Genomic DNA, 16,164 nt, shown 5'->3' on the forward strand with positions numbered 1-16,164 from the left:
GGCAAATGTAGTTATCAGCTTACATCTTCCTGAATGTCTGCCTATGTTTACTCCTGTCATTTGGTTGTGCCTGTGCCAAAAGTCAGTTACATTTTTCACAAACTTTTTCTTTTTTGCCAGTTATATGTGTGATAAGGAATATATACAATATGGATTTGAGATAAGTAAATTTTTCCTATTAAAACTAAGTTTAGGCCAGGTGTGGTGGCTCACGCCTGTAATCCCAGCATTTTCGGAGGCTGAGGCGGGCGATCACCTGAGGTCAGGAGTTCAAGACCAGTCTGGCCAACATGGCGAAACCCTGTCTCTACTAAAAATACAAAAATTAGCCAGGCGTGGTGGCATGCACCAGTAATCCCAGCTACTCAGGAGGCTGAGGCAGGAGAATCGCTTGAACCCAGGAGGTGGAGGTTGCAGTGAGCCAAGATTTTTCCATTGCACTCTAGCCTGGAAGACAAGAGCGAGACTCTGTTTCAAAAAATAAAATAAAATAAAATATAAGTTTAATACTAAGTATATGAGAAAATTCTACAAGCTTGGGAAAAAAATTGAACATAGAATGACTTGGCACTCTAATTGTGTGGCAAGGGTCTTTGAGAACTTCCACTTAAACTAAACCTGCAAATCATAGTGGTATATCATAACTGTGGTTTATGACTTCAAACTCTAGGATGTGGTTGAAATTCTTGGCCCTACATCAAAAGATTTGTGAACAAATATATATTTATTTATTCTAGGGTAAAATATGTGGCTTAAGATATATTTAGGATGTATTGACTTTGGTCTTTTGATGAACTTTTTTCATTTGCCAAGTACTATCCCCAATTGAAGCAGATAATATGGCTTTTTATATTGCACAGAAATTAAGCATAAACTACACGAATAATGAAGCACTTAAAAACTATTTAAATACTCTTGATTGACAACACTTATCTCTTAAAACAGTCCATAGTATTGAAAGATTTGAGGTCCACCCTCTACCGGGGTCCATGACCCAGTGGCTTTGCCTCCAGAAGGTCTGCTTCTACTATATTAAAAATAACTTGGCTACCCCAAGGCAGGATGACAGAAATCCTGGCAGCATTCCTTTCCTTCTGATCCACCAGTCAGGTTTTTGGAGCCATTTCCATTTTCTCCTTTCTTCTCTCCAGGAGCAGAGGTAACTTGGAAGAGATTGCCATAAAAACAGCTTGATGAGACTAATGGAAACTTGCTGCCTTCAGCTCTGGAGCCCCCTCCCCCAATGGCTCCTGCCTCACACAGACCAGGGAGAGAAAGTCCTGATGGAAGAATGATGTTTAGTGTGAGGGGCCTCACTTTAGTATCTATTTTCCCCAAAATTATGTGGTCCACATACCTTATTTTTGTTTTAAAATCACTAAAAAAGCAATACAAACTCATAGCAGAAGTCTCAAACGGTGCAGAAAGGTAAAGTCACACACTGTAAATGTAGCCTCTGGCAAGACACGGAGCCTCTCTGATCTCCAGTGTTTCCATTTGCTAAATAGGATAATGAGAGCTAATTTGTAGAGATGCTCTGAAGATATAATGAGATAATAGATGCAAAATACCTACTGTTATTTTATTTATGGTTATTGTGTCAGTCCATTTGCATTGCAGTAAACTTCGGGTGACATAAAGAAAAGCGGTTTACTTTAGGTCAGTTCTGCTGGCTGTACAACGCAAGTGTGGTGCTGGCATCTGCTCTGGTGAGACCTTAGAAAGCTTACAATCATGGTGGATGGTGAAAGGGAGCCAGCGTGTCACATGACAGGAGAGGGAGCAAGCGAGAGAGAGAAGGGAGTTGCCACACTTTTAAACAACCAGATCTCTTGTGAGCTCAGAGCAAGAATTCAGTCATTACCATGAGGAGGGCACCAAGCCATTCATGAGGGATTCTCCTCTATGAACCAAAGACCTTCCACTAGGCCCCACCTCCAACATTGGAGGTCACATTTCAATATGAGATTTGGAAAGGACAAAACATCTAAACCATTAGTTATATATACACTATTTTCATTTGCTTAACCAAAAAATACGTTTCCAGTACTGAGAAGTTTGTTGTTTTCCAGCATATTGAAAACACTGGGAGGGACAAGGTAAGAATGATAAGGGTGGAAAAGGACAATGAACTACAATGGTAAATGGGGTGATGTCATAGCAGGTGACATTTATATTGCACTATTAGATGTCCCACAGTTACTCCAAATACAAAGAGACCACAACTGAACAAGGCAGGGCTCATTACTCTAGGCCAGTTAATGTTGATAAGGTCATAAGCAGCCACCTAAGATCTCAATTTGTCAATTTAGGTGTCACACTAGGCATATCTCCTCCTCTTCCAATTAACCATATCTGTTTATTGTAGTCTTACATACTGTGTCTCCTACTCTTTTCTTCTCCTTTTCAGTTTCAATGACCTTTGGCATCTCCTATGGGTTTTGGCAAACACCTCTAAACTGGCATCTTCTCTTCCAATTTATCCCCCTTTAATCCATCTGCCATACTGAGAGCACAGTGATCCTCCTAAAATGCACAACTGGTAGCAAGTTTCTTCCCTGATTAATTTCTTTCATTATCATCTACAGTGTGAATTTCAATTTCTGTATACAGCATCTAAGTTTATTACAGAAGTTAACAAATGTTAAGTACTTGAGCACACAGTAAGTACTATAGAAATGCTTGTTATATTGTTTTTTTAATGACCTGGTCTCCACTCTCCTTTTCAATCTAAAACACTGTCATTCCTCCATTAGAATAATTGCTCACACTTTTGCAAGCCCACTGTGCTTACACACATCTGGGCTTCACACACACAAACACACACACACACTCTTCCACGTTCCTGATTTCTACTGTGTGGAAGTCTTACTCTTTTTTATATTCTACCTCTCCTGGTGTTTCATAGCCCCTACATACACAAGATATTTTCTTCCAATTCTGAGACCTCTGGACTTGTATTGCTTTTCTGTTTGTAGCCACCACATTGGGTTCTAATTTGTTCCTGTGTTCCTCTCCCCTAATAGATGGTGAGCTCCTGAAATGCAGGGATTGTATTTTACTTATTCCAAGCACCTGAAGAAATGCTGGCACATGGTAAGCAACTTGTATTTAGTAAGATTTTTTTTGAACAAATGAAAAGGATAGGCTAGAATTAGATAAAATGTAATTAAGAATATTTTATGATATGGAAAGAAATTCCCACTAGGGCAGAGAAAAGAAGTTTAGTCAAAATCTGGCGCGCTGCAGTTTAACTTCTAGCTAAGCAATGATGGCGGTGATGCAGCAAAGCCTATTTGTTTGAGATCCTGGCTTTTTGATCCGTTGGTGCCACCCACGCTATGTGCTGGATGGGGGTAATCAATATACCACCTTCTCTGCTACTTTGGGCTCAGGTGGAAGGAATTTTATTCCACTCTCTGCAAATCTTCCCGGTGCCTCAGTGGGAAGTGGACGCTGTGAGGGTCTACCAGCTCCCAGAAGGCCTCCCCTTTCTGTTTCCCCTAGGGCCCTCCACCCGGGCTGCAGCCCCAGCATCGCGTCCTCTCGGAGCAGCCTGGCCCCAGGTGGCTGCGGGGCGCGGGACCGCGGGCCCCGGCTCGCCCCTCCCCGCGCGTCACATGCGCGAGGATGCGAACTCCCCTTCCCTCCTCCTCCGCCCCCTCCGCCTCCCGGGCCTCTTCCTCCTGCCGGTGAGGGAGTGCTTGGCAGATTGCGCGAGGGGGAGCGAGCGAGCGGGCGCTGCCAGGAGCCCGCAGCCCTGGCGCCCGCCGCCGCCCGGAGCCCCGCAATATGCCGCCGCGGCCCTCTGGCTCTAGGCCATGGCGAGGCTCTGCCGGCGTGTCCCTTGCACCCTGCTTCTCGGCCTGGCCGCGGTGCTGCTGAAAGCGCGGCTGGTCCCCGCGGCCGCCAGAGCGGAACTCAGCCGCTCCGACCTCAGCCTCATCCAACGGCAGCAGCAGCAGCAGCAGCAGCAACAACAACAACAACAGCAAAAGCAGCTGGAGGAGGCTGAGGAGGAGAGGCCAGAGGTGCCTGGGGCAACCTCCACCTTGACGGTTCCAGGTAGGTCCTGGCTGCCCAGCCCGGTCTTTCAGTCTCAGCCGGCGATCTCTTAGGGCCTCGCCGGCTTCCTCGCCCCTTCCCTAGCCTTTCCTATCCTCGTTCGTTCCTGTCACCATCCCTCCCGATCTCTCTCCCCAGACTGGCTGCCCAGCCTTTGGTCCCTTGATCTGGTGTCGGGAATCTGCCCTCCGGGTAATGAGCTTTCTGAGCAGCTCAGAGCACTGCGGTGGGTTGGAGAGGGGTCGGGAAGGCTGGGGGTGGGTGACTGCCTGGATTGATCTTTCTCTTTTCCCTCCCTTCTTCCTGAATTCTACCCTCCGCCCTGGGAATGACTGTAACACACACACACACACACACACACACACACACACACACACACACACACACCGTTCTTAAATCCCTTAAACATTTTGTTCTCTATCCTTTTCTCTCCTAGAGACTGAGAAATCTTGCCATGGACACCCACACACCCCTTTTCACCATTTCTCCATGCCTGCTATATTTAAATTTAGCCATGAAGAGAGAAATCTTTATATATTTTATTATTTATTTCTCTTTCTCTTTACCCCAGGAAGGGTTTAAGGGTTCATCTTATTGCAAAGAGCTCTTTTAGTACAATAAGATGAAGCAAAAGAAAATAGGAGTTTGTAATTGAAGGAAAGGGAAAAGGAGAGGGGGACACATAAGGTGAAGTCTGGAGTGGTGTTAGAACAGCAAAAGCCTATCCCTAGAGAGGGAAATCTCCTTACTTGTTAGTAGAACTTAAATGAGGCAGATTCTTGACACTGTTCAGTGAAGGTGTAGAAATACGGCTGTAGTATAGGTGGCTGTAATAGTTCCGCAGTTCCTCCCTCTTTCCCCCCATTAAAGCTCCATCGGTAAGCAAATAGCTAGATTATCCATGTATATTGCATCTCCCTACCCCGCAACCCACTTCGCTTCATGGCTGTAGATTCTTGTCTGCTATTTGGAAAGAAAAAAAGCCTCCAATTTTCTGGCACGAGGGCTTAGGTTTTGTGAAACCAAAGTGAATTTTATTATGACGTTTGTTTTTGTTTTAAAATCCTGCCTGGTAACACTATATGAGTGCTGAAAATGAGATTTGAAAGAGTGGAATCAGCATCACATTTTGTATTGCTTGCTCATCGTCAAAAAGCAGTACACAGGCATGCCAGCTGCGATTCATGACACAGCCAGGATGATTTAATTTATCAGAGTGCTCTGAGCATAGGATGAAATCACCAAAGTGTGCAGGAAAGCATGTGTTTCTGACACCCTCTTAAACCAATTAATAACACTCAAGTGTGGCTAAAAGTCTTGAAAGGTATACAGTGTATGGTGGTTTTCCTACCCAGCTTTTAATAACTGAAAGTGATAATATGGTTTGGGTGAGGCTGCTGTTAGACATACTGTTCGCTAAAGTTAAGGAAATTGGATATATCAGATTGATTGGCCTCATTAATAGAGATATTTCATAAATTCACTATGAAGCAGAAGTCTGGGAGAGTGTTGGTGGGTTTTATGGTTTGCAGTATATTTTTATTTCAATGGACCTTTCAGGAATATTAAATGAATTTTGACTACTGTAATATATATATATATGTTGTGATTAGGGTTATGAACTACTGCAATAATATGAAACCTGAATCCAGCATGCAAATTAAAATGTTTGCTTTCTGATATTTGTGAGGGAATATTCTGAAAAAGATGATTGTCTGGGAAATTAGCAGTTTTTGTTTTATTTACCTATTAGATTGAGATAAAGGAACCACACTCTTCAATAGATCAAACTAGAACCTGAAAAGTAACCTATGATGATTCTTCTTCCTCAAAAACTCTAATTACCCAAGCCAGTGGCAAACAAGGGAGTAATTCAATTGATTGCTGTTTTAGTTATTGGAATATTGAGTCTTATAATGCAACACAGCTTATAGACAAATGAAGTTAAAATATTCCTTTGAATGCATTGTGATCTCTCCATTGAACTGGTCTTCCTGTTTCAACCTTTGTTTCCCTACTGTCTGTTCTTCTCACACAGCTAGCGATCTTTTAAAAGAAAAAAACATTAAATAGGATCATTTCTGCTCACACTCCTCCAATGGCTTCCCGTCTCTCTCATACTAGATGCCCAGATCGTGAAAATGGCCTACCAAGGTCTAGATCCTTTGTATCCTCCTTTTCCTCCCGTCTCCTTTAGCCCTTACCCTAACTCTCTCCGCTGTAGCCACACTAGCTCTATTTTCTTTAGCTTGCAAGTGGACCCGAGTGTTTGGCCTTTGCACTTGCCATTTTCTCTGCCTGGAATTCTGGAACTTCACATTTTTCAGGTTTGCTCAAGTGTCTCAGTAACTGACAGACCTTTTCCTGACCAGGTGTTTAAAATAGTAATCTGCACATCCTTTTTGCTCTTACCCAGATTCATTCTCCTCCATGGTACTCATTATTCTCAGCTGTTCTAATAAGCCTGTTTTCCCTTGATAGAACATAAGCTCTGTGAAAACATGGACTTTGTTTTGTTCACTGCTATATTTCTAGTATCTCGAAGAGCACCTGGTTGGTACCCATAGACATTCAACCATTTGTTGAATGGATGGATGGATGGATGGATGGATGGATGAATGAATTCACTTTCTCAGCATTTGTTCTTCTTCATTGGATAAATTCTCCATTGGAGTTTAGCAGGGGATTTATAAAGATAAATGTTATGTAGGAAAGTTTGTAAGTAGAAGTTATAAAGTATGTAAATTTTGGATCTTTAATTTTAGTTAATTTCAGTGTTTATCTTATGCTGACTACAGAAAACTGATTGATACCTGTACTTGGGCCTACTTATTGGGTTTTGTGAAGAATTTGGGGTTTTTTTTGAGACAGGGTTGAGTGCAGTGGCGTGATCATGGCTCAACTCAGTCTCAACCTCCTGGGCACAGCCTCCTGAATAGCTGAACTACAGATGCGTGCCACTGGGCCCAGCTAATTTTTAATTTTTTTCTTTTTGTAGAGATAGGGTCCTGCTTTGTTGCTCAGGCTAGCCTCAAACTCTGGAACTCTGGGCTCAAGCAATCCTCCCACCTCAGCCTCCCAAAATGTTGGTTTACAAGCATGAACCATAATTCTTTACCTGAGTATACTTAATCTTCTTATGACCTAGGAGGATTTTAACATATATACCTTTAAATAAATTAAATAAATTTAAATATAAATTTAAATAAATACCTTTAAATGTGATTGAGCTTGCGTTCATTCTTTACCGCTGTATGATGCTTCTGATTCTTTGGACATGCCACATGAAAAACTGTAGGACTTTTCTCAGGCAAAATTTAGAAAACAAATATGACACATTCAATGACTGATATATGACTAAGCCTTATCAGTCCATAGTAGAGAAACTCACCATTGCCCTTGCTTAGTATTCTCTGGATTTTATTATTCTAAAAATTTATGTCTCTTTGTATTGCTGAGAAACAAGAAAGCAAGATTAAAAAAAACTTGAATGTGAAAATTTTTTAAAAATCAGGATTTAAAAAAGTACATTTCCATTTTCTCATTAACTTATAAAAACTCCATCTTCAGAGAGCAGTGAAAATCAAGACTAAGGTTGGTATCCATCAAATCAATTGTTTTCTCCAGTGTATACAACAGCTCTTATTTCTCCATCTGTACCAGTATTTGTTAGAAATATTTGAGGGTCCTGAGAAGAATTAATCTGGGAGCTAGTGGTAGTTGAGACAACCATATTATATTCATTCTGATGGCCCATTAGATGGGAGGCATGCTGGGGTTGGGGGAGAGAGGAGCTGGAGAAAAATAATGAGCTCCATTTAAAATTCTCCATGTGAAGCAGAGACACAGGGGATCTCCAGGGATCATAGAAATGTCTTTTCAGTACAGAGAAAGCTTCTTGAGAGGTATATTTTCATGGTGTGAAAATTTTTGATTGCATATTTCAGTGATATCTTTTTAAACTTTTTATTTTGCAAGATATTAAATATATAGAAAGTAAACAGGATAGTGTAATAAAAGCCTATACCTGTCACCTAGCTTTAACAATGGTCAAAATTCTGCCATTGTTTTTTCATACTTCTACCTGTTTCCACTACATGGGATTTGTTTTTAATTTCTAATTTTTATGGGAACACAGTAGGTGTGTATATTTATGGGCTACATGAGATATTTTGATACAGGCATAAAATGTATAATTATCACATCAGGGTAAACATTTATCATTTGTGTTACAAACATTCCAGTTATACTTTCAGTTATGTTAAAATGTACAATAAGTTATTGTTCACTATATTTACCCTGTTGTGCTATCAAGTAGTAGATCTTATTCGTTCTACCTGACTATATTTTTATACTCATTGACCATCCCCACTTCTTCCCCACTCCGAATACCCTTCCCAGACTCTGGTAACCATCATTCTAATCTCTATCTCCGTGAGTTTAATGGTTTTACATTTTAATTCCCACAAATGAGTGAGAATATGCAAAGTTTGTCTGTGCCTGGCTTATTTTACTTAATGTCCTCCTGTTCCATTCATGTTGTTGCAAATGAGAGGATCTGATCCTTGTTAATGGTTGAATAGTACTCCATTGTGTATATGTATCACATTTGCTTTATCCACTATCTGTTAATGGACACTTAGGTTGCTTCCAAATATTGGCGATTGTGAATAGTGCTGCAATAAACATGGCAGTACAGATATCCCTTCAATATACTGATTTGCTTTCTTTTGGGTGTATACCTAACAGCTGTATTGCTGGATCATATGGTACCTCTATTTTTAGTTTTTTGAGGAACCTCCTACTGTTCTCCATAGTGGTTGTACTAATTTACATTCCCACCAGTGGTGTACAAGGGTTTCTTTTTCTCCACATCCTCATCAGCATTTCTTATTGCCTGTCTTTGGATAAAAGCCATTTTAACTGGGATGAGATGAGATCTCATTGTAGTTTTGATTTGCATTTCTCTGATGATCAGTGATGTTGAGACCTTTTCATATACCTGTTTGCCATTTGTATGTTTTCTTTTGAGAAATATCTATGCAGATCTTTTGCCTACTTTTAAATAGGATTATTGGATTTTTTTGCCTATTGAATTGTTTGAGTTCCTTATATATTCTGGTTATTAATCCCTTGTCAGATGGATAGTTGGCAGATACTTTCTCCTATTCTATGGGTTATCTCTTCACTTTGTTGATTGTTTCCTTTGCTCTGCAGATGCTTTTGATGTGATCCCATTTATCCATTTTTGCTTTGGTTGCCTGTGCTTGTAGTAAATAATAAATCTTTGTGCAGACCAATGTCCTGGAAAATTTCCCCAGTGTTTTTTTGTGGTAGTTTCATAGTTCGAGGTCTTAGATTTAAATCTTTAATCCATTTTGAATTGATTTTTGTATATGGTGAGGGATAGGGGTCTAGTTTTATTCTTCTGCATAAGGATATCCAGTTTTCCCAGCACTATTTATTGAATAGACTGTCCTTTCCCTAATGTATGTTCTTGGCAACTTGTTTGAAAATGAGTTCACTGTAGATGAATAGATTTATTTTTGGGTTCTCTATTCTGTTCCATTGGTCTCTTTGTCTGTTTTTATGCCAGTTACAATGCTGTTTTAGTTACTATGGCTCCGCAGTATAATTTCAAGTCAGGTAATTTGATTTCTCCAATTTTGTTTTTTTTTTTTTAACTCAGGGTGGCTTTGGCTATTTGGAGCCTTTTGTGGTTCCATGTAAATTTTAGGTTATTTTTTTCTATTTCTGTGAAGTATGCCATTGGTATTTTGATAGAGATTCCATTGAATCTGTAAACTGCTTCGGGTAGTATGGACTGAGTTTTGTTTTTTTTTTCTTAATAGGTCCTTTTAGAGGTAAAATGTACATATGTGAAATGTACATATTTTAGTGTACACTCTTGACAAATAGATATACCCATATAAACATCACCCTATTGAGATATAGATGTTTATATCACCTTAGAAAGTTTCTTCATAGCCCCTTCCCAGGCAATTCCTGTCCCTCACCTGGAGACATCTGATGTGTTGATTTCATTTTCATCATAGATTAATTTTGCATTTTATAGAACTTCACAAAATGGAATCCATGGCGTGTGTCCAGCTTCTTCAGCTTAGTATAATTTCCACAGATTTTATTCATTTTGTAGCACATTTAGTAGTTTATTCCTTTTTATTGCTGAATAAATTGTATGAATTACCACAGATCAGTTTATTGATTCTTCTGTTGAGGGGTATTTGGGTTGTTTCCAGTTTTAGCTATTCTGAATGAAGCTGCTATATTCTTATACAAATCTTTGTGTGAATATGTTTTCATATCTGTTGGATAAATGCCTAGGAGTGGAATTGCTTGGCCAACTGATACACTTTTGCGGTGAAAAATGTTTTTGTTCCCCAATATTCTATGTAGCAGGAACTTACCTCTCTTAAGATGATTACTTTAAAAATAATGAAATTTAATGTGTAGTATTACTGTATACTTTTTCTTAAAATAATTTAAACTTCTCTTTAACTTTTTTTTTTCATACGGACTCTTGCTCTGTTGCCCAGACTGGAGTGTAGTGGCACAATCTCAGCACTCTGCAACCTCTGCCTCCCAGGCTCAAGTGATTCTCCTGCCTTAACCTCCTAAGTAGCTGGGATTACAAGTGCCTGCCACCATGCCTGGCTAAGTTTTGTATTTTTTTTAGTAGAGACGGGGTTTCACCATGTTGACCAAGCTGTTCTCGAACTCCTGACCTCAGGTGATCTGCCCACCTCAGCCTCCCAAAATGCTAGGATTACAGATGTGAGCTACTGCACCTGGCTAACTTTATTTTTTAATTGTACATATTATATTATATTATAACAACATGATATTTTAATAGGCTTATACATAGTGAAATAGTTAACTATAGTCAAACAAATTAACATATCCATCCTCTCATGTAGTTACCTTTTTTGGTGTGGTAACAACACCAAAACCTACTCTCACCAAATTTCCAGTATACAGTACAATATTCTAACTATAGTCCTCATGCTGTACCTTAGGTCTTTAGACTTACTCATCTTACATATCTGCTACTTTGTACTTTTTGTCCTACATCTCACCATTTTCTCTTGCCCTTGGTAGCCACTTAAATCTCCCATCCATGAAAGCACTTATTTACTTACTTTTTTCTGTTCAAGGAATTTGAAAAATCAATAGGAAAAGTGGGATTTGAAATTAACCAAGTAATCATGCCTCAAAGGCCATATTCCCAGATGGGGTAATTATGATTTCTTTCCAGGATTTTAATAACCAAAAGGAGTTATTTCTTGGTGTTGATAACAGGTTGAAAAACATATGCCATTGTGTTGAATTTGAGTCCAGTTTGTTTTAGTAGCAGTTTTATAGTGTTCTTAATGTGAGTAAGTAGAAACTGTACCAATTATTTTTCCGAAACAAAGCTCTTCCCCCAAGTATATAAATATTGAACTTGATTCTCTTTCAATGTTCTGTCTGACTAGGTTAGCTCTGGTATTGTTGTCATTCATTTACTTGGCTTAGTGTAATGTTTCTTAATTTCCTTTTGTCCAAGTTGCCTTAGCTAGGAAATGGATACACTATTTTCCATGTGCTATTGGTAAAGTTTGCTTTGAAATTCTTACCTGGAAGAGTCTAAAACCATGAAAGGTATGTGTGGTCGTGAAATGCAGTCCTGCATTATTGAACAACAAGGACATTTTCTGAGAAATGCGTCATTAGGTGATTTTGTCATTCTGTGAACATCATAGAGTGTACTTACACAAGCCTAAATGGTACAGCCGACTACACGCCTATTCTGTATAGTATAGCCTATCACTCCTAGGCAACAAATCTGTACAGCATGTGACTATACTGAATACTGTAGGCACTTGTAACACAATTTTAAGTACTTGTGTATCTAAACATAGAAAGGCAAAGTAAAAATGGTATTATACTCTTATGAGACCACCATTGTCATATATGTGGTCTGTTGACCAAAACATTAATTGCTATATAACTGTGTGAGCATAAGAAAACAGCTCTGTTTGCTTTGAAGATTCTGTTTGGAGATGCCTCTTTAATTGGCGTTTTGCATCAGCACAATTCACATGTCCAAGACATATCAGATTCTGTGCCATTTAATTTTTTTTCTTTTATGATTGTTCGTGTCACAATGACTAGGCTGTATTTTTACATACTTGTTAATAATGTCTGTGAATATAAGGCCAGTTTATTTGGGCCTAAAATGAGTGAGTGATTCTGAGTGCCATTTCAGGTAGGGCAGTGAGTGTCAGGGAAATGGTAATCACTTTCCATCATTATTAATGCGTCAAATATGCCTCAGGGACCTAGTGAACCAGAACTCTAACATGCCTCAGTAATGTATTACTCTTCAAACCTTGAGTTAATAATGCCAAAGTTCTCCATATTAAGGTTCTATATCTTACACCAAAAGTAAGATTTAAAATTAATTTCATTTATATGTGACATTTCAATTTCTATTTAATATGCTTTTTTTTCCTCAAGCAGATTTCTATATCATCATAATTTAGGGAATAATTTAAAATTTAAGTAAATATTTCATTTGCCAGTATAATCACTTCTTGTTAGTTCAGTTTTGTTCCTGTTCAGTAAAGAAATATCATTTATAAATTATATAATATATATGTGTGTGTATATATATATACACACACACAAGATCTCACTCTGTCCCCCAGGCTGGAGTGCAGTGGTGCAGTCTCAGCTCACTGCAACCTCCGCCTCCTGGGTTCAAGCGATTCTCATGCCTCAGCCTCCCAAGTAGCTGGGATTACAGGCGTGAGCCACTGTGCCCGGACAAATTATGTATTTTTATTCACTTGTTAGCTCTGCTGAGATGTAGAACATTTACTTGGCTGAACCAACAGCAATTCGTATGTGTGGATCCAAATGCTAGCTGGGCTTTACGTGAGCAGTTGACCAGTCAACTGGTAGAAATGTTCACTTTCAACTCATAGCTCATGCTGTGAGGACCCTGAGCTCCGAAGACATTATACAATTCCATATCCTTTGTCCTTTCTAAAATAAAATAAAACCAGTGTTCATGCTTTTATTCCCACTGACCTATTCCTCTGCTTTTTAATAATAGGAACATGACACAAACAGAAACAGGATGGGTAGGTAGGTGATTTGTTTTTCCTAATGGATTAGCTATAACCAGGAGTTAGCGACAGCAGATGTCCTGGAGTTTGTGACCCATTCCACTCTTGCCTCCTTTCCTGTGTTTTGGGAAAGGGTAAAAATTAAGATGTCAAATTATGGCTCAGTATAATTAAATGAATTATGTTTCTTTAAAACTTGAAACATGCTGCTAATGTTCTTTGACATTTGCATGAGTAGGGTTTTTTTAATAAATGTCTGGGTGACTGAAACAAGATTACCAGAAAAATATCCATTTACTGTAAGAATGAAATAGATGAAGAACATGCTTTTGTGTAAGGGGAAAAAATATCACCAAAATAATGGGCATAGTAGAATTTATTTAACTATTTAAGTAAAACGAACCATTCATGGAGCAATGATAAGGGTGTGTCATGCAAGAGATTATGGTTAATTCGGTTTGTATACCTGAAGTTAAAAAACCCATTTACTTATTTATATTTAAATGAACTGGTACTTTCAAAGTATTTGTATTTAAAGACAAATAACTTCTCTTCATAAAATAAGTACTTCCTGCAGTATATTTTTCAATATATTTGTGCTGTTTGATTCTGGAGGTTTAGCAGAAAAGCTATGACTTAATACTTCTAAAAATTTCACTTTCTTTATATTAATCAGATTTTGACTATAAACATTATTTTTATAGTATTGTATGAAACAACTAATCTGATCTAATGTTATTTACAATAAAGCAATGCCTAATGTTGATTAAAGTATGTAATAATTTTTTTAAAAATACAGAAGTATTCCCTTCCCAGGTTATACTAATATCCATGCTTTATAATAAACTTTCTTGGAATCATAGGCTCTTAGAACTAGAATGAGGTAAAAATGACCTTCTCTTATGTTCTTTGCACTGGCAGTGTTTGAAAAGTGTAAGACACGAGCTAGAAACTCTTAAAAGACATTCTTTTAAGGTAGACACCCTTAAAAGAAATTTTTCATTTTTCATTCCAGTGTGGTAACACTGGAAGTTACAAAGTCTCATAAAACTGTTAGTTAAAGATAATTTGCTGATTTCCTTCATAGCAAGTTTGACAAGGGTTGAGCTTGTTCACAATCTAAAACTTTCACTACCAACTGCTTCAAGTTTGTGAATCAGAGGAGTCAAAAGAATGTGTATTTTAAAATTGCTTCTGTACCGTAGTATAATATTTCAAATAGGAGAGAAGTCTATGCACCGATAAAGCTTGGCAAATGTAGGATGTAAAGATGTTGGAAGTGAAGATTTGGAGACTCAAGAGAAGAGAGAGGGAGTCAGGTAAGTCAACAGTCGGTGGAGGAGGAAGGGCCTCCCAAGTAGTGAATCTTTTTGCCCCCATGTATATGTAAAGGACTCTCATTCCTTTATACTTTATTGATGCAGAACAGGCAAGCCCCAAAGTGGGGCTTAGCCTGTGAAGGTTCTTGGCTTCGCCCAGGAAGGAATTCAATGGTGAGTCAGTGGTAGAGTAGAAGACAGCAGCTTGATTAAACCATCAGTGTTACAGCTCCTATGGTGTTATAACTTCGTGACTGCTCCTGCAGCACAGGGCTACCCCATAGGCAGAGAGTAGCAGCTCTGGGCAGTTTTGCAGTCATATTTATACTTACTTTTAACTACATATACATTAAAGGATGGTTTATGCAGATATTTCTAGGGAAGAGGTAGTAGCTTTTGGGTTGTTGGGTCTTTGCCATGGAAAGGGGTGGTAACTCCAGGCTGTTGCCATGGCACGCTGGTGGGCATGTCTTACGGAAAGCTGCTTCTGCCCTGTCCCTGTTTTGGCTAGTCCTCTGTTTGGTCTGGTGTCTGAGTCCTGCCTCCTACCTCATGGCAACGCAGAGGTTCTAGGGAGCCAATAGAAGGGTGTAGGGGGTTCCTGGGAACCCTGAAATTAATTAGACAATCTGCAATTATCTAATGTTCAATGTGCTTTGAGATTTTCAAAGGCATCTCTGACCCCTGAAAGGGGTCAGAAAACCTACCATGGTTAATTAAGCCTTTGTAAGTGCACTCACTAAGAGAACAAAGATAACATTCAGACTCAAATAACATTTAGACTCAAAAAATATTGTGTTTTCTTAACCTGTGAAGGTTTTTTGTTGTTGTTATTGTGCGGATATGATGGGTAAAATTAGCAAGCATGACAGCCATATAACCAATCCAACCAGAAGGCTCTAAACCCTTAAAAGATGTGATTGTTTAGAACACATGTATCTCCGTCACTTCTTTCAGCATTAGTTTCTCCATTCTGTTGGTGGAATGGCTGCCAATATGTAATAAATATCTTCTGATAAATCGCATGACTTGAAATTGATTCATATCTAGGTTTTGTTATGTAATAAACGGGTGGGAAACCTTATACCTGAAAAAACCCTTTGTTCAGAATTCATTGGCAGTCAATCCAGAAACTCTCTGCATTTTGGCTCATGGCTGTTCCACTGAAAGATAGTCACTGAGATTGAGTTAATCTTAATATGGGCTCTGATGATTTTCCAGTCATCTAATCCCTCCAGGCCTGATTATAAACCTCAATCAGTTTTAGCAGATGAGGGCTTACCCTGGTTGTTAGTAATTCCCAAAGAAGGCATTTATAAAAACCTAAACCTTTTCCTCTCTCCTGAGATAAGTATTAATCTTTGGTCTCTAAGCTGTTTTGGGGTCAAAATAGTAGTTTCAGTCTACAGTGATTTAAATCTGTAATTTAACTTGCTATTTTTATCACCAATGCTGTTCCAGGCTTTTGGAATTAATATCATCTCTAAACTCAGTGAAACCCATATTTTTCTTTTTTTGATTCACACTTCTCATGATATCATTAATTGATTACACTGGAAATGCAAGAGACTATGAAGAGCGAATGGCAGAGAGAATTTCTGTACTTTGAGCACTAGCTCTATCTTAACAGAATTTATCTTTCACTT

General features: G+C 38.8%; 1 protein-coding gene across 1 annotated transcript in view; it reads left to right on the top strand.

Moving 5' to 3' along the window:
- Positions 1–3,666: 3,666 nt before the first annotated feature.
- FAM171B (family with sequence similarity 171 member B) overlaps positions 3,667–16,164 on the top strand; it is a 72,903-nt gene continuing 60,405 nt past the window's right edge. Inside the window, exon 1 of the mRNA XM_034954626.3 lies at positions 3,667–4,065. Coding sequence (XP_034810517.2) covers positions 3,822–4,065 — 244 coding nt within the window. The 5' untranslated portion in view covers positions 3,667–3,821. The remainder of the gene's footprint in view (positions 4,066–16,164) is intronic.

Source organism: Pan paniscus, chromosome 13 (assembly GCF_029289425.2).
Source record: "Pan paniscus chromosome 13, NHGRI_mPanPan1-v2.0_pri, whole genome shotgun sequence".
NCBI classification, from domain to species: domain Eukaryota; kingdom Metazoa; phylum Chordata; class Mammalia; order Primates; family Hominidae; genus Pan; species Pan paniscus.